At 41.4% G+C, this 26,016-nt stretch overlaps 1 protein-coding gene across 1 annotated transcript in view; it reads right to left on the bottom strand.

Annotated features, from left to right (window-relative positions):
• The window catches only part of LOC140731939 (SLAM family member 5-like), a 460,463-nt gene extending 452,040 nt beyond the window's left edge, over nt 1–8,423 (bottom strand). The window contains exon 1 of the mRNA XM_073053941.1: nt 8,326–8,423. Within this exon, the coding sequence (XP_072910042.1) occupies nt 8,326–8,371 (46 nt within the window). The 5' untranslated portion in view covers nt 8,372–8,423. The remainder of the gene's footprint in view (nt 1–8,325) is intronic.
• Between the last annotated feature and the right edge of the window lie 17,593 nt (nt 8,424–26,016).

The raw sequence follows: 26,016 nt of genomic DNA, 5'->3' as shown, positions 1-26,016 counted from the left end.
TCCTGCACCTATTGTCTATTGTCTATTGAAATCACATAAAAAATTCCTAACTTGTAAATATCTTAAAAAAATGTGCATTAGATATATCACATTTATCGACCAGCTGCGAAAAAGACATTAAACAGTCCTCTAAAAACAAATCTAAAAAAGTTTTTATTCCCTTAGTTTTCCATATTAAAAAAGCCTTATCCAAAATTGATGGTTTAAAGGAAAAGTTAAAATGGATATTACTAGAGAGAACAAAGTTATTTAATTCAAAAAATCTGCGAAACTGAAACCAAATTTTTAATGTGTATTTAACAATGGGACTAAGACCTTGTCTACCCATCCTAGAGAACAACAAAGGAAGAGGAGCTCCCAGTAAAGAAGCCAAAGAAAACCCCCTTACCGAGCTCTCCTCCAAGTGTAACCATGAAGGACAGTCCTGATTATCTATACCGAGAACCCAAAATGTGATATAACGAATATTAATTGCCCAATGATAAAATCTAAAGTTTGGTAACACCAGTCCTCCATTTTCTTTTTGATTTTTGCAATAAAGATTTATTCACTCTAGAGCTTTTATTATTCCAAATGTATGACAGAATCATGGAATCTATTCTGTCAAAAAACATTATTGGGACAAATTATGGAACCGCATGAAATGCATATAAAAATTTTGGTAAGATTACCATTTTTATAGCATTTATTCGACAACTTAATGACATCGTCATAGGTGACCATTTGGAAAACATTTGTTGTGTATAGTCAATTAGAGGAAGGAAATTATATAAGTCTTTTAAAATTTTTAGTAATTTTAATACCAAGATAAATAAAATAATTTTTAGCAACATTAAAGTGTATTTGATCATAATAATCAGAGTAATTATTAATGGGAAATAATTCACTTTTATGTAAGTTTAGTTTATATCCAGAGAAAATACTAAATTCAGTAAATATGGATAACATAAAGGGAATAGATTTCCTAGGGTTTGAAATGTAAACTAATAAATCATCTGCGTATAATGAAACCTGATGTAGTTTATCCCCTCTCTTAATACCCTGAACAGAATTAGAATCCCTAAGAGCAAAGCAAGTGGTTCTAAAACCAAATTAAATAATAAAGAACTGAGAGGACAACCCTGACGGGTTCCTCTATATAATCTAAAATAAGGAAATTTTTGATTATTAGTTATAACTGCAGCCACTGGGGCTTGATAAATCAGTTTGATCCAGGAAATAAATTCCGGACTGAAATTAAACCTCTTCAAAACCTGAAACAAATAAGACCATTCCACCCTGTCAAAAGCTTTCTCTGCATCTAGAGATAAAATACATTCAGATTCTTTAACTGAGGGGAAATAAATAATATTTAACAATCTTCAAAAATTAAAATGTGAATACCTATTTTTAATAAATCCAGTTTGATCATTTGAGATAACAGTAAGCAAAACATTCTCAAGTCTATTGGCTAAAATCTTAGAGAGAATTTTAAAATCCACATTCAGTAAGGAGATAGGTCTATAGGATGCACATTCAGATAAATCTTTTGCTTTTTTAGGAATCAATGAAATTAATGCCTCATAAAAAGTTTTCAGAAGATTCCCAGAGGATATAGAATCAGTGAAAGTTTGACAAAGATGTGGTATAAGCATTTCATTGAAGGTCTTATAAAATTCCACTGTATATCCATCTGGTCCCAGAGCTTTCCCTTGTTGCATAGAGGATATAGCTTTAGCTATTTTTTTTGTTTAATAGGTGCATCTAGTATATTAATATCTTGAGTCAAAATTTTATGTATATTTAATTTTTGCAAAAATCTGTTCATAATAAAAGTATTGTCAGAGAATTCAGATTTATAAAGATTGGAATAGAAATTCATAAATATCTTATTAATTTCATAAGGGTCAGTTTCAGTTCTATCTGCTCTGCATATTTTCAAAATCTGTCTTCTAACCATGTTTGCCTTTAACTGACAGCTAAGTGTTTACCTGATTTACTTACATGTATATAAAATAAAATTTTAGATTTAAAAATTTGCTGTTCGATGTAAAAAGTCAGAAGTAAATCATATTGTGTTTGAAGTTCAATCCTTTCCTTATATAGATCTTCAATAGGTTTACTGAATACGCTCTATCTCTCTAATTTTATTAGTAAGCACTAACAGTTCCGCTTTAGTTTTCTTTCTTAAAGCTGCTGAATATGACATTATCTGTCCCCTAAGAAAGGATTTCATCATATCCCATATAACCAAATTTGACATTCCTTCAGTTGTATCATGTTCAAAAAATATAGAAATTTGCTCCTTAATAAAACTAACAAAAGCTGGATCCTGCAACAATACGGGATTCAATCTCCACTGTGACATTTTCAAAAGACTATCAGCGAGCATCAGAGTTAATTTTACAGGCGTGACAACGCAATGACATCATACGTACACCCGGCAACAGAGTGTAACAAGCGTGTATCTAGAAAATAGTAATCAATTCTTGAGTATTTATGATGAACGTGTGAAAAAGAAGAAAAATCTTTGTAATTGGGGTGTTTATATCTCCAAATATCAACCAGGCCTTATTCTAGTAGAAAAGAATTAATACAGGCCGCTGCTTTATTAGGAAGTGACGGATTGGTTGATGAACTGTCAATTGCCGGATTTAGACAGCAATTAAAGTCACCGCCCATGATCAGCTTATATTCATTCAGATTCGGTAGCTCAGAAAAAAACTTTAAAAATTCAGGACTGTCTGAATTAGGTGCGAATATACACACACCAAAGCTACCTTTTGACCACATAATACATCAGTGACAATTAAATATCTTCTAATCGAATCTGTAATAGTATCAAAATGTACAAAAGGGATTTTAGAGTTAACAAAAGTAGATACTCCTCTAACTTTATTTGTTGATAACGAATGACATGAAGGGTCCTTCCAGAATTTGAAAAACCATTCTTCATCCTGTCTCCATACATGAGTTTCTTGTGCAAAAATAATATCCATATTGTTTTTAATTTCTTAAAAATCTTTTTACGCTTAATAGGATGATTCATGCCACTCAGATGTCCAAGAATCTCTGAAGAATCTGGACTTTCAATTTCAGATGCTCAAGCAGACTACCCATCGAATCGAGAGGAACATGAACAATTCAGGCAAACTATCAACAAACAAGAATTGAAGATGTCATCTATGGAAAAGAGAATTAATTAAATTACCTTGGAACTATCAAAAATGAAGAGAAAAATGATTGATTTAGACAGCAGAGCACGTCGGAGAAACTTGTGTATATTATGTTTGCCTGAAAATACTGAAACTGGTGACCTGTTAAAGTTCTTCTCAGATATGCTGTAATCACTTTTTAGTGAGACTCTTGAAGTGCCCCCATTACTCGACAGAGTCCATAGAATTCCAAGATTTCGGCGTTCATCTGAATTACACCCCTGGCCAATCGTACTTTGCTTGCATTATTATACAACCAAAGAAGCCATACTTTGAGAGGCCAGAAGAAAGCAGAAAATAATCTTGAATTCAATTGAAATTTGTATAGTCGAAGTTTTTCCTCCTGAGATTTTTGCCGAAAGAAGGAAATACCGGGAAGTGATGAGTGAATTGTATAAGAAAAATTGCCATCCATTGCTTCGCAACCCTGCGCAGCTGATAATATTCCCCCCTGACTCTCAGCCACAGAGGACCTATACCCCTGACGAAGGGTGGGAGTTTATTAAAAACTTCAAAGTTAAGCCGACTGTAACCTGAATAGGTAATTCTGATCTTTGAGATGTTTGTAGATGCCTTGAGAAAAGTCTATACTATGCTTTTTGGATGTCCGTATGGGACTTGACAGATTTAATTCTTCTTTTTTATTTGTTAATGATTAGTGTATGTTCATAGTTGCTTTGAAGGAAACCTGTATTATATCATAGAGGTCTGTATAGGACCTGGTTTGAATTATCTTTTCGCTTGTCTCAATATTAATATAGATTTAGGTTTGAGATATACATATATATAGAACCATAGAACCATAGAACATTATAGCACAGAAACAGGCCTTTTGGCCCTTCTTGATTGTGCCGAACCATTTTTCTGCTTAGTCCCACTGACCTGCACCTGGGCCATATCCCTCCAAACTCCTCTCATCCATATACCTGTCCAAGTTTTTCTTAAATATCAAACATGAGCCCGCATTCACCACTTCATCTGGCAGCTCATTCCACACTCCCACAACTCTCTGCGTGAAGAAGCTCCCCCCCATGTTCCCTATAAACTTTTCCCCCTTCACCCTTAACCCATGGCCTCTGGTTTTTTTTCTCCCCTGGCCTCAGTGGAAAAAGCCTACCTGCATTCACTGTATCTATACCCATCATAATTTTATACACCTCTATCAAATCACCCCTCATTACCCTACGCTCCAGGGAATAAAGTCCTAACCTATATATATAACATATATATATAACCATATATAACAATCACAGCACGGAAACAGGCCATCTCGGCCCTCCTAGTCCGTGCCGAACTCTTAATCTCACCTAGTCCCACCTACCCGCACTCAGCCCATAACCCTCCACTCCTTTCCTGTCCATATACCTATCCAATTTTACCTTAAATGACACAACTGAACTGGCCTCTACTACTTCTACAGGAAGCTCATTCCACACAGCTATCACTCTCTGAGTAAAGAAATACCCCCTCGTGTTTCCCTTAAACTTTTGCCCCCTAACTCTCAAATCATGTCCTCTCGTTTGAATCTCCCCTACTCTCAATGGAAACAGCCTATTCACGTCAACTCTATCTATCCCTCTCAAAATTTTAATTACCTCGATCAAATTCCCCCTCAACCTTCTACGCTCCAATGAATAGAGACCTAACTTGTTCAACCTTTCTCTGTAACTTAAGTGCTGAAACCCAGGTAACATCCTAGTAAATCGTCTCTGCACTCTCTCTAATTTATTGATATCTTTCCTATAATTCGGTGACCAGAACTGTACACAATATTCCAAATTTGGCCTTACCAATGCCTTGTACAATTTTAACATTACATCCCAACTTCTGTACTCAATGCTCTGATTTATAAAGGCCAGCGTTCCAAAAGCCTTCTTCACCACCCTATCTACATGAAACTCCACCTTCAGGGAACTATGCACTGTTATTCCTAGATCTCTCTGTTCCACTGCATTCCTCAATGCCCTACCATTTACCCTGTATGTTCTATTTGGATTATTCCTGCCAAAATGTAGAACCTCACACTTCTCAGCATTAAACTCAGCATTAAACTAGGTTTAAGCATTAAACCTATTCAACCTTTCTCTGTAATTCAATTTCTTAATTTCTGGCAACATCCTTGTAAACCTTCTCTGCACTCTTTCAACCTTATTAATATCCTTCCTGTAATTAGGTGACCAAAACTGCACACAATACTCCAAATTTACTCACCAATGTCTTATACAACCTCACCATTACATTCCAACTCTTGTACTCAATACTTTGATTTATAAAGGCCAATGTACCAAAAGCTTTTGTTACAACCCGATACTTGTGAAGCCACTTTTAGGGAATTATGTATCTATACTCCCAGATCCCTCTGTTCTACTGCACTCCTCAGTGCCCTACCATTTACCTTGTATGTTCTACCTTGGTTTGACCTTCCGAAGTGCAATAACTCACACTTGTCTGTATTAAACTCCATCTGTCATTTTTCAGCCCATTCCTCCAACTGGTCCAAATCCTTCTGCAAGCTTTGAAAACCTTCCTCACTGTCCAGTACACCTCCAATCTTTGTAACATCAGCAAATTTGCTGATTCAATTTGCCACGTTATCATCCAGATCATTGATATAGATGACAAACAACAATGGACCCAGCACTGATTCCTGTGGCACACCACTAGTCACAGGCCTCCACTCAGAGTAGCAATCCTCCACTACCACTCTGTGGCTTCTTCCATTGAACCAATGTCTAATCCAATTTATTACCTCTCCATGTATACCTAGTGACTGAATCTTCCTAACAAACCTCCCATGTGGGACCTTGTCAAAGGTCTTACTGAAGTCCATGTATACAACATCCACTGCCTTCTCTTCATCCACTTTCCTGGTAACTTCCTCGAAAAACTCTAATAGATTGGTTAAACATCACCTACCACGCACAAAGCCATGCTGACTTTTTCAAATAAGTCCCTGTCTGTCCAAATACTTATCTCTTAGTATTCCTTCCAATAATTTACCTACTACCGATGTCAAACTATAATTTCCCAGCTTACTTTTTGAGCCTTTTTTTAAACAATGGAACTACATGAGCAATGGAATAACACTGGAACTCCAATCCTCTAGCACCTGACACATGGATATTGACATTTTAAGTATTTCTGCCAGGGCCCCTGCAATTTCAACACTAGTCTCCTTCAAGGTCCGAGGGAATAGCCTGTCAGGTCCTGGGGATTTATCTACTCTGATATATTCACTTATTTTTTGTATGACTTTTAAGTTTATTTTGAAAGAAAGAACTTCAGTTGTAATATTATCTACTTGGACTTATTCTTTTCTGAATACGTGATTAATACACTTTAGATGAACTTAAGATGGCCGTCACCGGTTACGATTTTATTGCTGTCAGACGTAACATTGCAGTATTTGAAATTTTATTATGGCTAATTTTGGTGGGATAATGGAGGATGGGGTTAAGGGTCATTAGCCTTAGCATGCAACTATCCTATTGGTCGCTTTTTTCCGGGCTTTGGGGGAGGGGCTATTAGAATAGGTTTTTTTTTCTCGACTGGGCGGTTCTAATGAGGTTACTTTTTTTCTCAAATATGTCGTCACTTCTGGTCAAATTAGTTTCTTTTGGATTAATGTGCGCTTGCACAATACTTTTCTTTATAAAACTTTAAATTAAATCTTAACCATGGATGTTAATAAGATTTTTGAATTTTCTCCCTGTTTAGAAAACAGTGTCAAGAAGTGTATGATCATGCTCTTTGGTAGAAGGAATAAATTGTACTCTATTTTCTGTAGGGTGTCTGGCAGATGGAATAGTGTTGGGAAGTGTATGGTCATGCGCTTTGGTGGAAGGAATAAAAGTAGACACTGTATTCCATCTGCCACTTCTTTGCCTATTCACCTAATCTGCCAAAGACCTTCTGCAACCTTCCCTGCTTCCTCAACACCACCTGCCCCTCCCATACCTTTGTATTGTCCTCAAACTTGCCCAGAAATCCATCAATTCCATCATCCAAGTCAATGAAAAGAAGTGGTGCAAACAGAAACCCCTGCAGAGCACCACTACTCTCCAGCAGCCAGCCAGAAAAAGCTCTCCGATGAGGGGAGGTTTGATAGGGGTATACAAAATTATGAGGAGTATCGAGTAAATGCAAGCAGACTTTTTCAACTGAGTTGGGTGGGTGGAACTAGAATTCATGGGTTCAGAGTGAAAGCTGAAAATCAGGACGAGCTTCTTCACTCAGAGGATGGTGAGGGTGTGGAACGAGCTGCCGGAGGAAGGGGTGGATGTGTGTTCAATTTCAAAATTTAAGAGAAATTTGGGTAAGTACATGAATGGGAGGGGAATGGAGAGTTTGTCTGGGTTTTGGTTTAATGGACTAGGCAGAATAACAGGTTAGCATGGTCTTGATGGGCTGAAGGGTCTGTTTCTGGGCTGAAGTGTTCCATGAGACTATGCCTCTCTGAAATCCAAATAGACCAATTAAAGTATCCTGAAAAAAATGTGATATCCCCTGCCTCTCTCTCTGGGAAGAGTTTCTCCCTCGAGTCTCCAGACTGTAGGGATGGACAGGGAAGCAGGTGCTGGAGTCTAAGAGTTGGTGGGTCTGAGTGCCCCAAACTTCTATGAAAGCCATGGAAAATGTCAGGATGTGATAAGCACGGCATCAAATGGTGACCAGACTGGAAATACATAGTTCAATGGTCACAGCATGAGGACAGCAATACGTGCAGCAGAAAGAGGAACATTATTTACCATTCAGACAAGTATACGGGAGGGGGAGGGAGACCGACGGACTTGCATGAAGAAACTGATAGACGTGTTGAAGGACCAGAAAAAAATGAAAGAGCTAAATGAGCAAAAGGAAGAAAGGATATTGAGGGTGAAAGTGTGTGGATAGACGGAGGTACAGAGACAGAGAGAGAGACTTGTTGAGGTAGACCGAGATCAAGGCAGTTCAACAGAAGCTGAGGAAGTCAAGGGCTGAAGGTGAAAATTGGAATTGCGTATGTTCTGAGAAAGGGTGTGAATCAGCGGATCTGGATGTGACCACGATAAATAGCGCTTTCACGCACTGAAAACCTGCACACATCAAAATGTTCTGTAACCAGAAATGAAACATTGAAATCTGACCTTACCGAGATAGACGGCAAATACAAAAGCACAGTTCCAGGATGTCCCCATCTTCAAGCTTGTCTGGTGAGCTCAATGGCCTTGTGACTGTCTCAGGAGGAAGTAGAGCAGGAACTGAATATGTCATCACGAGACAAGAAGTACATATTTGACAAAAGAATCATACTGGGTCCACCCTGTTCCTTTATCTGACTCAAGTTTTAACTTTCTGATTTTGAACTACTAGCACCCTCCTCACTACAACAAGTGTACAGTACTGACAAGGCTGATTCCACTGTGGTTTGCAGAACCGATCACCATCAGCTCTCAGCAACAGACCTCATTTCTCCGGATCATTTTCACTTCTCCTCACTGCCACACAGCCATTCCGAGCCCATTTGGAGCTTCAATTCCAGAAAAAGAAGTTGGATTGTCTGGGTGGATAAACCTTTTCAGTGGCCCTAGCCTCACTGGATCGTCCTGGTGGATCAGCTATTTCCAGCTGTCCCAGCCCCTCTGGACCATCCACGGGGATCAATTGTTTCTAGCTGCTGAAACCACAAGATATAGGAGCAGAAGTAGGCCATTCAGCCCATCGAGTCTGTTCTGCTATTCAATCATAGGCTGATCCAATTCTTCCACTACCCTGCTTTCACCCCATACCTCTTGATGCCCTGGCTAATCAAGAACCTATCTATCTCTGCCTTAAATGCACCCAATGACTTGGCCTCCACAGCCACTCATGGCAACAAATTCCACAGATTTACCACCCTCTGACTAAAGTAATTTCTCCACATCTCTGTTCTAAATGGACGTCCTTCAATCCTGAAGTCCTTTTGTCCTAGACTCCCCTACCATGGGAAATAACTTTGCCATATCTAATCTGTTCAGAGCTTTTAAACATTCATTCAGATTGTTTCTATGAGATCCCCCCTCATTCTCCTGAACTCCAGAGAATACAGCCCAAGAGGTGCCAGACGTTCCTCATATGGTAAACCTCTCATTCCTGGAATCATTCTCGCGAATCTTCTCTGAACCCTCTCAACTGTCAGTATTTCCTTTCTAAAATAAGGAGCCCAAAACTGCATACAGTACTCCAAGTATGGTCTCACCAGTGCCTTAAGGAGCCTCAACATCACATCCCTGCTCTTATATTCTACGCCTATAGAAATAAATACTAACTTGCTTTCTTCACAACCGAATCAACCTGGAGGTTAACATTTAGGGTATCCTGCACAAGGACTCCCAAGTCCCTTTGTATCTTAGCATTTTGACTCTCTCCCCATCTAAATGATAGTCTGCCTGTTTATTTCTTCCACTGAAGTGCATGACCATACACTTTCCAATATTGTATTTCATTTGCCACCTCTTTGACCATTCCCTAAACTATCTAAGTCTCTCTGCAGGCTCTCAACACTACCCACTCCTCCAATTGTCTTTGTATCATCGGCAAATTTACCCACAAGTCTATTAATCTCATAGTCCAAATCATTGACATACATCATAAAAAGCAGTGGTCCCAACACCGACCCCAGTGGAACTCCACTGGTGACCGGCAGCCAGCCAGAATAGGATCCCTTTATTCCTGCTCTCTGTTTTCTGCTGAACACCCAATGCTCCACCCACTAATAACTCCCCTGTAATTCCATGGGCTCTTACCTTGCTAAGCAGCCTCATGTGCAGCACCTTGTCAAAGGCCTTCTGAAAATCCAAGTACACCACATCCACTGCATCTCCTCTGTCTATCCTGCTTGTAATTTCCTCCAAAAATTGCAGTAGGTTAGTCAGGCAGGATTTTCCTTTCAGGAAACCATGATGGTTTAGGCCTATCTTGTCATGTGCCTCCAGATATTCTGTAATCTCATCCCTAACAATTGATTCCAACAACATCCCAATCACTGATGTCAGGCTAACAGGTTCATAGTTTCCTTTCTGCTGCCTCCCACCCTCTTAAATAGCAATTTTCCAGTCATCCAGTACAATGCCAGAATCTATTGATTCTTCAAAGATCATTGTTAATGCCTCCGCAATCTCTCCAGCTATTTCCTTCAGAACCCAAGGGTGCATTCCATCAGACCCAGGAGATATATCCACCCTCAGATCTTTAAGCTTCCTGAGCACATTCTCAGCTGTAATTTTTACTGTACAAACTTCACTTCCCTGACACCCTTGAATGTCCAGTATACTGCAGATGTTTTCCACTGTGAAAACTGATGAAAAATTCATATTCAGTTCCTCTGCGATCTCTGCGTCTCTCATTACAATATCACCAGCATCATGTTCTATTGGTCCTATATCTACCCTCAACTCTCATTTACCCTTTATATATTTTAAAAAGCTTTTACTTTCTCCTTTGATATCAGTCATCAGCTTCTTTTCATAATTAATCTTTTCTTTCCTAATAACCTTCTTAGTTTCCCTGTGCAAAAGCATCCCAATCCTTTATCTTCCCATGAGCTTTGGCTTCCTTGTATGCCCTCTATTTTGCTTTTACTTTGGCTCTGACTTCACTTGTCAGCCACGGTAGTGTCCTTCTTCCATTCAAAAATTTCTTCTTATTTGGAATATCTGTCTTACATTTCCCTCATTTTTCACAGAAACTCAGTTATTGCTGCTCTGCTGTCCCTTTCCATTCAACTTTGGCTGGATCCCTTTTCATACCATTGTAATTTCCTTTATTCCACTGAAATACCGACACATTGGAATTCAGCTTCTCCTTCGCAAATTTCAAAGTGAACTTAGTAATATTGTGATCACTGAACCCGAAGGGTTCCTTAACCTTAAGCTCTCTTATCTCCTCTGGATCATTGCACAACACCCAATCCAGCACAGCCGATCCCCTAGTGGGCTCAACAACAAGCTGTTCTAAAAACCCATCCTCCAGACATTCTAAAAATCCTCTCTCGAGGTCCAGTACTGGCCTGGTTTTCCCAATCCACTTTCATGTTAAAATCCCCAACAATTATCATGACATTGCCTTTCTGACATGCCTTCTCTATCTCCTTCTATCCCGGCTGCTGTTTGGAGGCATATATACAGCTCCTATTAAGGTCCTTTTACCCTTGCCATTTCTTAACTCAACTCATAGAGACTCTACACCTTCCGATCCTATGTCATTACTTTCCAATGATTTAATATTATTTCTTATACACAAAGCTACACCACCCCTTCTGTCTACTAACCAATCTTTCTGATATACTGTATATCCTTGAACCTCCAGCTCCCAATGGTAGCCATCTTTTAGCCAAGATTCAGAGATGGTCACAACGTTGTATTTGCCAATCTGTAGCTGAATTTCAAAATTGTCCATTTTATTCTTTATGCTGTGTGCATTCAAATACAACACTCTCAGTCCAGTATTTGTTGCTTTCTGTTTTAGCTGCACCATGACTCTATTGCCCTGTAACTCATGCCACTGCCTTTGATTAAGCCTTATCTCCTACATGTTCTTTCTATAATCTCTGTTGCACACTATCTTTGATTTATTTCTGTTTTCCTCTTCCTCAGCCCTAGCACTCCGGTTCAAATCCCCCAGCCAATTTAGTTTAAACCCTCCTGAACAGCTGAATTAAATGTGCCTGCTAGGATATTGGACCCTTTTGGTTTCTGGTGTTACCTGTACTTTTTGTACAGGTCGTACCTCCCCCAGAAGAGGCCCCAATGATCCAGGAATCTGAAGTTCTGCCCCCTACATCAGTCTTTTAGTCCCAAAATGATATGCCTGATCATGCTATTCTTGCACTCACTAGCCCGTGGCATGGGCAGCAATCCTGAGAGGACTACCCAGGAAGTCCTGCTTTTCAGCTTCCTACCGAACTCCATGAATTCTTTCTTCAGGGCCTCCTCCCTTTTTTTTCACCAACGTGTACCAAGACTTCTGGCTGGTCACCCTCTCCCTTCAGAATACTCTGCACCTGATACGAGACATCCCATACCCTGGCATCTGGAAGGCAACATACCATGCGGCTAACTCTATCAGGCTGACAGAACCTCCTCTCTGTTCCTGTCACTATGGAATCCCCTACGACTACCGCATTTATCATCTTCCTCTTTCCCTTCTGCACCACGGAACCAGACTCAGTACCAGAGACCCGATCGCTGTGGTCGTCCTCTGTCAGGTTATCTCCCTCAACCGCTTCCAAAACAAGGTAACGATTACTGAGGGGGATGGCCACAGGGGTGCCCTCTACTATCTGAGCTCTTTCCCTCACTTCCCTGACCATCACCCATTTATCTAACACCTGCAGACTAACTCCCCGTAGCTCCTCTCTATCTCCTGTTCACTCTCCCTAATCAGCTGTAGGTCATCAAGCTGCAGATCCAGATCCCTAACATGGTCTCTCAGGAGCTGCACCTGGTGCAGATGTGGCCATCTGGGAGACTGGAAGATTCCCAGGATTCCCATATCCGACAGCCTGAGCATGCCCTCCATGCAGTTTGTCTGTACTTCCCTCTGCCTCAGTAAAGCAGCCACCATTGTCAGAGACCCCACCCATCTCAGACATTCTCTCCCATCCACCAGATGACTCAAAAACCCAAAGGCATTCACCAGCAGGGTCAAAACTGTTGGCAGATACAGTGGGGACAATTAAGAAACTGTAACACAGGCACAAGGATGATAAAAAATTTGAGAGCAATGCAGGAAGTTCAAAGGTCTATTGTATAGTCAAAGTATGCATGTAGAACACAACTCTGACATTTGCCTTCTCCAGATAGCCAAGGAATATTGAAAGATCATGAGTATGGATAAAAGAAAAGATATCAACTCCCCCATCCCCGGCACGAAAAAGAGTCAAAACAGAATAGAGTTTATTTCATTTCTTACATCTATCTCTCAACATGAGGGATTCAAAATCTTAATGTTGCATCTCTGTTGCAACATAAAGCAATAAGGAAGGGAAGTGTGGGAAGATATTGCCCAAACACTAGGATTGTACACGTTATTGTTTTGTATACGTGTTTACGATCAGATACAATGTCCAGTCAGATATACAATCAGATCAATGTGTATTGATAAATCTGATTGCCTGGTGAAAGAAGCTATCCCGGAGCCTGCTGTTCCTGGCCTTAATGCTGTGGTACCTCCATATGGAGGCAGCCAAAACATTTTGAGCTTGGGGTGGCTGGAGTCCCTGATGATCATCCGGGCCATTTTTATGCACCTGCTGCTGGCAATGTCCTGAATAGAGGTGGAGAATGACCCACCATAGACCTGACTGCTTCTGTAACAGTCCTCAGACCCTATTGACCTGCCTGTCTCTACAATCCTCTTCAAACCCCATAGACCTCCCTGTCTCTTTAATCACCTCCAGACCCTATATTCTTCTCTCTCTAATCTCCTCGAACCTATATAATCCTCCCAGTCTCTGTAATCCCCTCCAATACCTTTGGTTCTCCTTTCCTCTGCAACAGCCCCCAACCCCTCTAAAATTCCTTGTTACTGCAACGTCCTCCAAGCCTCATAGACCTCACTGCCCCTGTGATGGCCTCCAGACCCTATAATCCTCCCTGTCTAAACCTAACCCCTATAGATCTCACTGTCTCTGTAACCCCCTCCAGGCCCAATTGACCCCCTCTCTCTGTAAGCCTACAACCCCAATAGACTTCACTGTCTCTGCAATCCCCTTCAACCCCAATAGACCTTCCTGTCTCTGTAGCCCCCTCCAAGCTGCATCAACTTTGCTGGCTCTGAGATAGTCACCAGATTCTATAATCCTCCTGAACCCCACCTTTGTCCTTCCTCTCTCTGGAAACCCAAAAACCATTATACAGTAAACCTCCCTGTGTCTGTAACCTTCCAGATCCCATAGACCTCACTGTCTCTGAAACAGCCTCTGATCCGTTCAGACCCACCTGTCAACGTAACCCCCTCCAACCACTCTGGAGCTTCCTTTCCCTGTAACCCTCTCCAATTTCCATAGAGCTCCCCGTTTCTGAGATAGTCTCCAAACCCTATAATCCCCCTCCAGGTCAAATAAACCACCCTACATCTATAACACCCACCAAATGCTATAGATCATCCTGTCTCTGGAAATCACTCCCAACCCCATATACGTCACTGTATCTGAATCAGTCTCCAACACCTATTGACCCTCCTGTCTCTGTAACCCCCACCTACTTCTGTAGAACTCCCTGTCTCTGTGACAGTCACCAGACCCTAGAGACCTCCCTGTCTCTATAACCCCACTCGAACCTCTTTCCACCTCCCTCTCTGTAAACCCACTCCAACCCCTTGTCTCTGAAAACCCTCCAACCCTTATAGACCGTCCTATAAGGTCTCTAGAATCTCCTCCAGACCCCATAGATCTCACTGTCTTTAAAACAGACCAGGTGTCCACAACAGAACTCCGTCTCTGTAACAGCCCTCCAACCGCTATAGACCTTCCTGCCTCTGGAAACCCATTCTGAGCTCCATAGACCTTCCTGTCTCTGAGATAGTCTCCAGATTCTATAATCCTCCCTATCCCTGTAAACCCCTCCAGACCAGATAGACCTTCATGTCTCTGTAAACCCCTCAAACCACCATTGACCCTCCTGTCTCTGTAACTCCAGCAGACCATACAGACCTCTCAATCTCAGTAACCCACTCCATCCCCTATAGATTACCCTTTCTCTGTCACCTCCTCCGTCCTCATTTTCTGTGTAAGCCCCTCCAACCCCTATGGACCTCCCTCTGTGTAGCCCCCTCCAGAACATAAAGACACATCTGTCTCTGTAACCCACTCCAGTAACTGTTGACTTTCCTGTCTCTGTAAACCCTTGCAGGCCCCATGGACCTCCCCAACTTTGTAACTTCCTCCAATCCCTCTACTGAATCCTGTCTCTGTAACCCCCTCCGCCCTCTATAGAACTCACTGCCTATATGAACACATTCAGACCCTGGAGACCTTCCTCTGTAGCCCTACTCCAACCTCGAGAGACCTCACTTTCTCTGTCACCCTCTCTGAGTCCTTTAAACCTCCCTGTCTGTGTAACTGACTGCAGACCCTACATACCTTGCTGTGTCTGTAACCCGCTCCAAATCCTATTGACCCCACTGGCTCTGTAACTCCCTCCAAACCCCTTTAGACTTCTCTATGTAACTCCTTCCAATCCCTACAGAATGCCCTGTCTCTGTAGCCCCCTCCAAAAACTATAGACCTCCCTGTCTCTGTAATCCCCTCCAACCCCTATAGACTTCCCTGTCACTGTAATCCATTCCACAACCTATAGAACTCCCTGTCTCTAATTCTCCTCCAACCACTATAGATCTGCCTGTCTCTTCAACCTGTCCGCCTCTGTAACAAACCACAACGCCAATTGAACTCCATGTCTCTGTAACCCCCTCCAGACCTTATCGACCCCCATCTCCGTAACAGTCTAGAATCCCAATAGACCTTCAGTTTCTGTAACCCCTCCAAACCCTCCGTCTCTGTAACACCCTCCATATCCCTATAGATAACAATCTCCAACCCCTATAGACCTCCCTGTCTCTGTAACACCCTCCATATCCCTATAGATAACAATCTCCAACCCCTATAGACCTCCCTGTCTCTGTAACACCCTCCATATCCCTATAGATAACAATCTCCAACCCCTATAGACCTCCCTGTCTCTGTAACACCCTCCATATCCCTATAGATAACAATTTCCAACCCCAATGGTCCTGCCTGTCTGTGTAACAACTTCCAGATTACATAGACCTGCCTGTCTGAGTAACCCCCTCCAACCTCCATGGACCTCCCTCTCTCTGGAACCCTTCCAGATCCCACAGACCCATAGTGAATGGTGACTCCTTTGCATTATTGGAAACAGCTTTATTTCTCAGTTTGATATCTCTTTTTTCCCCTTTCAAGGTTCCTTTGAAGACCCTGACCTGAAGATAAACTCTGACTTTGGATCTTTGTGGGAATGGGACCCGCTCTCGGCCTCACGACTAGCCGCTTTTTGATATCCCAAGGACGCGCTCTGGAAGACTGGTTTGGCTTCAGGGTGCTGGATTTTCGTGGCTCTGGAGATGGGCTGATTCAAGGCCGGTGCCGCTGACTGACGTGTCGCGGGAGAACACGGAAGATCGGAAGCAGCGGGCTTGCTGCTGGCTGTGTGTCCAGAGGTACAGAGCTCAGAAAAAGTGAAACCACAGACTTTTAACACCATAAATCAGTGAGTTGTTTTGTAACATCTCCCTTCTCGCTGTGAAACGGTGCCGCCTCTTTTATCCCTTCTTCAGAAGAGAGGGAGTCTGTGGATTGTCAAATCACCGGGTGAGTGAGTAGTCTTTGGGGTACTGCAAGACTGTGTCTTTATTGATGCTTTGCTGCACGCTTGAGTGCTCGGTGGAAAGTGTTGAAGCATTTTTGCTCTCGTGGGGTGAGTTGGGAGGAGCTTTGGTGTTCTAACATTTTAACTGTCTTTCATTCTTTGGGGCACTCCTCTCTTTTCCTGGATGTTTACGAAGAAAAAGAACTTCAGGATTTACATTGTATGCATTTCCCTGACATTAAGTGTACCTAATGAATCCTCCCTGTCTCTAACAGCCCTCCAACTCTTATTGAGCTGCCTGTCTCTGTAACGTCTTACCAGCTCCATAGATCTCCCTGTCTCTGTGATAGTCTCCACAAACTATAACCCTCCCTGTCCCTGGAACCCCACCAGACCATACAGACCTCCCTGTCTCAGTAACAGCCTCCAGACCCTATAGTCTTCGTCTCTGTAACAGCCTCCCTATCTTTATAATCTCATGCAGCTCCTTTAGATCTCCCTCTCCAGGTAACTCTCCCCAGCCTCTGTAGACCTCCCTTTCTCTGTGATGCCCTCCAACCACGAAAGACCTTCCTGCCTCTGTAATCCTCTGAAGACATCACAGACCTCACAATCTGTGTAATCGCCTCCAGACCATATACACCTCCTTGTCTCTGTAACCCCCTCCAGACCAGAAAGGCATTCCTGTCTCTGTAACACCCTCCTCTATAGAACTCCCTGTCTGTGACACCCCTCCAACTCCTATAGATAATCCTAGCTCAGTGACAGCCCTCAGACCTGAGACCTCCTTTTCCCTATAACCCCAAACAAACCATTTAGACCTCCCTCTCTGTAATCTCCTTTAGACCTCCTCTTTAACCCCACTCCAACCCCTATAGGCCTTTATGTCTCTGAAAATCTCCAGATCCTCCTGACTTCCCTTTATCTATAACCCATCCAGCACATTCAGACCTCCCTGTCTCTAAAGGGGTTGGAGGAGGCTAGTGGCTGGGATCCCAACATTTATAGGAATCGCAGTCTATGTAGCCTCCTCCAACCCTTTTAGACCTCCCTGTTTCTGTCACCCCCTCCAACTTCTATAGAAATTCCCTGTCTCTCTAATCCCATCAGACCACTATTGACCTCCATATCTCTACGTACCCCTCCAACACCAAAAGACCTCCCTGTATCTGAAACAACCTCCAGATCATATAGACCTCCCTGTCTCTGTAACCAATTCCAAACCATATAGAAATCCCTGTCTCTGTAAGTGCCTTCAACCACCATGGACCTTCCTATCTCTGGAAACTCCTCCAGACCCAATAGACCTCACAGTCTCTGAACAGCCTCCAACCTTTTCTACCTCCCTGTTTCTGTAACAGCCTTCAACCCCAAAAGACCTTCCTGTCTCTGCATCCCCCTCCAAGCTCCATAGGCCTTCCTGTCTCTGAGATAGTTTCCAGATCCTATAATCCTCCCTGTCTCTAGAACCCGACCAGACCATATAGACCATAGTCTCAGCAAACCCCTCCATCCCCTGTTTCTAGAACTCCATTTGAACTCCTTTACACCTTCCTCTCTGTAATCCCACCGTACAGACCACCCTTTCTCTGTAAACCACTCCAATTCTATAGACCTCCCCTCTCTGTAACATCCCTTCAATCGCTATAGACTGAGAGTCTATGAGTCTCCGGACTCTTTGGATTTCCCTTTCTCTATAAATCCCATCAACCCCTTTAAACCTCCTTGCCTCTGTAACAGCTTCCAACCTCTTTAGAGCTCCCTATCGGTAACACCCTCCAAACCCTATAAACCTCCTCGTCCATAGAACCTCTCCAACCCCTATAGACTTTACAGTCCTTGTAAGCACCTCCTATCTCTATAGACAACCCTATCTCAATAACAGTCTACAACCTCCAATGCCTATAGAGCTCCCTGTCTCAGTAACCATCTACAACACCGACCCTATCGACATTCCTCTGTCCATAACAGTCTTTAACTCCAATAGACCTCCCCGATTCTGTAATTCCCTCCAACCCCTTAAGTCCTCCATATGCCTGTAACCCCCTTCAACCCCAATAGACCTCTGTGTCACAATAACTCCCTCCAACACTTATAGATCTTCCTGTCTCTGCAACCCCTCCAACCCCAGTAGATCTCCCTGTCAGTTTCCACACCCTATAAGATCACAGATCACAAGAAAAAGGAGCAGAAGTAGGCCATTCGGCTCCACCACTCCACCATGAGCTAAACTATTCTCCCATCTAGTTCCAATTTCAGGCTATTACCCCATATCCCTTGATACCCTGACTAATTAGATACCTATCAATCTCCTCCTTAAACACCCTCAATGATCAGGCCTCCACAGCTATATCCTCTTGTCCTGGCTGTAGCCATAAATCCACGACCCTCTGGCTAAAAAAAATAAATTCTCATCTCTGTTTTAAATGGGTACCCTCTAATTCTAAGACTGTGGCCTCTTGTCCTGGATTAACCCACCAAGGGAAACAGCCTTTCCACATTTACTCTGTCCAACACTTCCAACATTTGAAATGTTTCTATGAGATCCCCTCTTATTCTTCTATACTCTAATGAATACAGTCCAAGAGCCGACAAACACTCCTCATATGTAAGTCCCTGCATTCCAGCAATCATCCTCGTAAATCTTCTCTGAACTCTCTCCAACATCAGTATATCCCTTCTAAGATAGGGGGCCCAAAACTACACACAGTATTCCAAATGAGGTCTCACCAGTGCCCCATAGAGCCTCATCAACACCTCCTTACTCTTATACACTATTCCTCTTGAAATGAATGTCAACATAGCATTCGCTTTCCTTACTGCCGATCCAACCTGGTGGTTAACCCTTAGGGTATCCTGCACGAGCATCCCCAATTCCCTTTGCACTTCCGATTTTTGAATTTTCTCTGTACATTTCTCAACATTGTATCTCATCTGCCATTTCTTTGCCCACTCTCATAAACTGACCAAGTCTCTCTGCAACTTTTCTGTTTCTTCAACACTTCCTGCTCCTCCACCTATCTTGGTGTCATCCACAAACTTAGCCACAAAACCATTTAATCCATAATCTAAATCATCGATATACAGTGTAAAAAGAAGCAGCCCCAACACTGAACCCTGCGAAACACCACTAGTAACCGGCAACCAGCCAGAATAGGATCCCTTTATTCCCACCCTTTGTTTTCCGCCGATCAGCCAATGCTTCACCCATTCCAATATCTTGCCTGTAATTCCATGGGGTCGCAGTTTATTAAGCAGCCTCTTATGCGGCACCTTATCGAAGGTCTTTTTGAAAATCCAAACACACAACATCCACAGACTCTCCCTTGACAATTTTATTTGAGATTACCTCAAAAAATTCCAATAGGTTAGTGAGGTAGGATCTTCCCTTCATGAAACCATGCTGGACTCCATCTCCCGTTTATGGACATGTAAGACTCAGTTGCTTCTTGTCCGCCTTTAATCTCTCCCTTTTCCGATTGAAGCTTTGAAATTTCAACTTTCTTCAGTGGAATCTGTACAGCAATAGTTATAATTACTGCTACTTTGAAGAGCACCAGGCGGAATCCGGACCCGACTAACGGAAAGTCTAAAAAAGCTGACGAGTTCTCGAAAGAACCCTCTTGGGTTAAGAGATTAGAGTCTCGAATTAGCAGTATCGGCACTGAAATATCTCAACTAAAAGAGAAATTTGAAGAAAAAATTCACTCTTTGAGCCTCGATCTTAAAGAAGTTAGTCGAAATGCAGATGACCTTTCTTCTCGTTTGGAAAAGGCTCAACAACGAATCGTGGATTTGGAAACTCGATCGCATCGGAATAATATTCGAATTGTTGGATGAAACGAGAAATCAGTATCTGCTGACACACTGGATTATTTTGCTAAAAGGTTTCAGTCTTTATTTCCGGAGGTTTGTTCGCAACTCCCGGAGATTGAATCGGCTCACAGAACCGCTGCTCTAAAATCTTTCGATGCAGGTAAAAACAGACATATTGTTGTGCACTTTCTCCATTTTAGAGACAAGGACCGCATTATTAAGCTTGCAAGAAAACAAAGATTATTTCAATTTCAAGGTTCAGAAGTTCACTTTTTTGAAGATTTTCCACACGAAATTGTTACGAAACGTGCTGCATTTGCTTCTTCTATGAAACTAGCGTATCAAAAAAAAAGCTTTTTTCCATCGTTACAGTAGCCAGCCAAATTAAGGCTTTTTGTTAAAAATTCTGGAGCTCATATTTTTGATAATCCAGCCGAAGCATTGCATTTTATTAACTCTTTGTCTGACGAGTCTGATGATGAGTCTGAAGCCTGAAGTTTGAATGATCTACAACACTTTGAATGTCTCGTGGTGTAAAGTGATGAAATTGGAAGATTTGATGGTTATAGAAAGTCTTTACCTTAAAATGTATTTTTATTTCTGAAAAAGACTGGTTTGGATGGTTTTAACCTCAGAAGACATAACGGGAGAACTGTTGAAAGACTATAGATAATTCTGAACCATCTAGAATTCTTTTTTCTGCAGCATTTAAATGAACCAACTGTTTTTCTTTTGTTCTGTATGCTTTTGTAAAGTATTTTTAAGTAATTACTTGGATTTTTTTGCGTTTTAAAGAAAGACTGGATAATTTAAAATTGGCGATTGTTTTTCTTTTGTGCAAATATTTCAATGACGACGAGTCTGAAGCCTGAAGTTTGAATGATTTATAATGGCTTGAGTGGAGTGTCTCGCAGTGTAAAGACTGATAAGATTGGAAGATTTTATGGTTACAGAAAGTCTTTACCTTAAAATGCATTTTTTATTTCTGAAAAAGACTGGTTTGGATGGTTTTAACCTCAGAAGATTTAGTGGGAGAACTGTTGATAGGCTGTAGTTAAGTTTGAACCATCTAGAATTATTTTTCTGCAGCATTTAAATGAATTAATTGCTTTTTTTTAAAATTCCGTATGCTTTAGTGAAGATCTTTTAAGTAAGTATTTGGATTTCCTTGTGTTTTAAAGATAGATTGGACAATTTAAAGATGGCGATTGTTTTTCTTTTGTGCAAATATTTCAAGAATATTATGAAGGTTACTCTCAAATTGAAGGTCGTTTTGTTTTACAAAAAAAGACCACTATCCTTCCAAGTTAATTATATTGAGATATACTTCGATTGTAATGAGATTTATGTTCAGTAGAGGGAGACAGAGATGACCTTTTTAAAATGTTTTTTATTACTTAGGTGGGCGGAGCTGTATCTGCATCTATGCTTTCCTTGGGGATTGATATCGACTTGTTTCTGGGTTTTGTAGTTTGGGTGGGTTTTTTCTTCTTATTCCCATTATGGAATCCTGGAACATACGCTAATTATTTTTATTGTTGTTCACCTCTGCCATTTTCGACCACCTTATCCTGACATACATCTAATTACTCTTTTTTAGGTACAAAGTTTCATGATAATATCTAAACAGTTAAATGTTTTAACTTGGAATGTTCCTGGTTGGAATCATCCTATTAAGCGAGAAAACATTTCAAGTTATAAATCGACTCCAGCCTGATATAATCTTTGCTCAAGAGACGTATATCAGGTTATGTGATAAAAATCGATTTTTTAAATTCTGGGAGGATCTTCAGTTTCATGCAAATTTCCGAAGTAAAACTAGAGGAGTCTCTATTTTTATTGATTCCAATATTCCTTTTAACGAGGAGGATATTATAGCCAATATTAATGGTAGATTTTTGAAAATTATTTCCTAGTATAGGCAACTACTGTGATAGATGTAAAACTGAAATAGCAACTTTGTCATGTTATGTTCTGGTCATGTTCTTCATTAAAATTGTTTTGGAAATCTTTATTCTCTACAATTTCTAAAGCTCTGAAAATTAATTTACAACCTAATAGACTGACTGTTCTATTTGGAATACTTCTGCATCATATTCAGGATATTTCATCTTCAGATCAACATGTAATTTCATTTGTTACTTTATTGGCAAGAAGGGCTTTTCTATTAAAATGGAAAGATATCTCTTCCCTTACATTAATTGAATGGTTTTCTCAAGTAATGTTATGTCTCAGTTTGGAAAAAAATTAGAAGTAGAACTTTTGAACCCTGATTCGATTTTGAGAGAAGATGGGGTTCTTTCGCCAAATATTACCATTTAATTTGAATTATTCCATATGGTTTCCTTCCAATTTTATTTTTTTTAAAATATGAATTGGCAGTTGATGACTCTTTTTCTTTGTATATTTAGATGATGGTTAAACGTATTGCTCTGGAGGGTAGATTCCTAATGGTTCTTTTTCCTCTTTTTTTTGTAGTTATAGGGTTTTTTTTCTTAGGCGGGGTTTTTTTCCCTTCTTTTTCCTATATATATATATTTTTTTTAATTCCCATTTTTATATATTACAATCAGCTTTTTTTTTCTTCAGCTCTATTAATTGTATACATATTAATTTGTTGAAGTTTTGTATCATTCTATAGCTGTAGAAGATTATGTACCAATAAAAATATTCTAAAAATGAAAATGAAACTATGCTGGCTTGGGCCTATCTTGTCATGCACCTCGAGGTATTTCATAACCTTATCCTTGAGAATTGACTCCAATAACTTTCCAACTACCGATGTCAGACTAATAGGTCTGTAATTCTCTTCTTGCTGCCTCCCTCCTTTCTTAAACAGTGGAACTACAATTGCGACCTTCCAGTCCTCCGGAACCATGCCAGAGTTTATTGATTCCTGGAAGATCACTTCCAATGCCTCCACAATCTCCAAAGCCACCTCCTTCAGAACTTGTGAGTGCACCTCATCCAGTCTGGGAGACTTATCTATCCTTAGTGCATTTAGTTTCCCATGCATTTTCTCTCTAGTAATCTTGACTGTACCTAATTCTATTCAGATTCAGATTCAGTTTATTGTCATTTAGAAACCACAGATGCAATGCAGTTAAAAAATGAGACAACGTTCCTCCAGAATGTTATCACAAAAATGCATGACAGAACAGACTACACCAGAAAATCCACATAACATTTGGCAATCCCCAATCCAGAGTACGGAGAGGCTGCTGCATATTAATATCATGCTACCATCTTAACACATTCCCCAGAAAGGAGCTCCAATCCCACCAGACAAACAAAACCAAAAACTACAAGACCTGCTCAAAACCACATAGTTACGACAGTGCAAACAATAGCATAATTGATAAAAAACAGACCATGGGCACAGTAAAAATAGTCCAAAGATGTTAAAAGACTATAAGTTCGAAAGAAACCACCACACAGTTTCCACAAGTTCTCAGGGTCCCGATTGACTCATCATCCCACAGTGGCGGCAGAAGGGGATACCCTCACTATGGACTTCCATGGCTCCGCCCGACTCAGCCTTACAAACACAGCACACAATGAAAGTGACCTGATCGCAGCGGACCGTCGACAGTCCGTCGAACCTCTGAGCCTCCGACCATCCCCTCCAGCACAGCTTCTCTGAGCACCATCCTCAGTCGAGTGTATTAAGACTGCTCCGCCAACGGGCCATCAGCAACGCGACCCCGAGGACCGGGGGCCTGTTCTTCTCAGCAGAGACCCGGACCTCAGCAGCAGCAGCAGCAACGAAGAAGGTCTTCCTGGAGATTTTCAGATGTTCCTCCGTGCTTCCACGTCCGTTTTTCATCTGATTACGATTGTGCATGGCACCCCGCTTCATAAATAACAGATAATCAGCTCTGGAGTGGCTGCTGCAAGCTGCGTCGCGTCGCCATCTTGGAATATCAGGTATGATGCTAAAGTCTTCCACTGTGAAGACTGATGCAAAATACTAATTTAGTTCCTCTGCCATCTCTTTGTTACCAATTATAATTTCTCCAGCATCATTTTCAATTTGTCCTATATTTACCTGTGTCACTCTTTTACTCTTCATATATTTAAAATCTCTTAGTATCCTTTTTTATGTTAATTGCCAATTTCCTTTCATAATTCATCTTTTCTTTCCTAATGACTTTCTTAGCTTCCTTCTGTAAGTTTTTAAAAGTCGTCCAGTCCTCAGATTTCCCACTAATTTTTGTTTCCTTGTACACCATCTCTTTTGCTTTTATTTTAGCCTTAACCTCTCTCGTTAGCCACGTGTGTGCCATTTTTCCATTCATGATTTTCTTTTTTCTGGGAATATATTTTTTCCTGTACTTTCCTTATTTCTTGTAGGAATTTCATCCAATTCTGCTCTGCCGTCCCTCCATCTAGTTTACTATTCCAATCAATTTGGGCCAGTTCCTCTCTCATACCACCGTAATTTCCTTTCTTCCACTGAAATATTGATACACCTGATACCAGCTTCTCCTTTTCAAATTTGAAACTGAACTCAATCATATTATGATCATTAGTTCTAAGGGGTTCCATTACCTCTAGCTCCCTAATCGCCTCAGGTTCATTACACAGCACCCAATCCAAAACAGCCAATCCCTTGGTGGGCTTATAGAAACATAGTGTTACGTATCCCGTAACTGGATCACTTACCAGCAAAGATAGAGAGGTCCGCTGAAGTCTGATGGTACCATTTTTGGATGTTTTTATTTATAAAGGGACACAAAAGTAAGGTTAATACAAACATTCAGATAACATACGTCGTCAATACTCAATCTAAAGCGCAGGTATAGTAATAATCAATAAGAAATAAGCTCTATCGTTGTCTAGGGGTAAGGTATATATTGTCCGCTGTATATCTAAAAGTCTCTTGCATTCACTGCAGTTCCACCAGCGGCCGTCTTTTGGGGTGTCGCGGTGGTGCACTTTTGTTAGAGAGAGAGAGATAGAGATTGAATGAAACAGTTATCCGGCGCGTTTTTTTTCCAACCTTTAGGAGTTCGATTCATCGGAGTCTCGTTGGGGAATGGACGCTCACTTGTGGCCTCTCCTGTAGCTAAGCCGTTCTTCCGTGGTGAGGTCGCCAATCCCAGGCAAGGAAAAGACGCACACGAACCCCACCACCGGCTGTCGCTATTAAACGCTGTTGCAGGATTTCTAGCGTGTCTTCTGGTGCGTCTGGGGGGCCGTCTTTACAACCAATCTTTTATCTGAACTCACGGGGTCTCAGATGTCAATCAGGTTGGGATGATGCAATCTCTCTCCGTCTCTCCACCCACGTTGCCCTGTGGGTATACACGTAGTACAGTTCCCAATTCACAAAGGTGTCTCCACGAGACAATGACCACAGTCGCCAGCTTTTGCCTCGCCGTGAAACGAGGGACACCGCACGTATCTCTTTCTTCTCTTGGGTCATTGACCCCCCCCCTTCACTAGGGCTCTTGCGATTCTCACAAAGGAGGGGGCTGGGGTCATAACAATAGAAACATAGAAACTAGGTGCAGGAGTAGGCCATTCAGTCCTTCGAGCCTGCACCACCATTCAGTATGATCATGGCTGATCATCCAACTCAGAACCCTGTACCTGCTTTCTCTCCATACCCCCTGATCCCTTTAGCCACAAGGGCCATATCTAACTTCCTTTTAAAT

Source organism: Hemitrygon akajei, chromosome 8 (genome assembly GCF_048418815.1).
Source record: "Hemitrygon akajei chromosome 8, sHemAka1.3, whole genome shotgun sequence".
Taxonomy (NCBI): Eukaryota; Metazoa; Chordata; class Chondrichthyes; order Myliobatiformes; family Dasyatidae; genus Hemitrygon; species Hemitrygon akajei.
The sequence above is the reverse complement of the archived record's forward strand: the minus strand, read 5'-3'. Positions and strand labels throughout refer to the sequence as shown.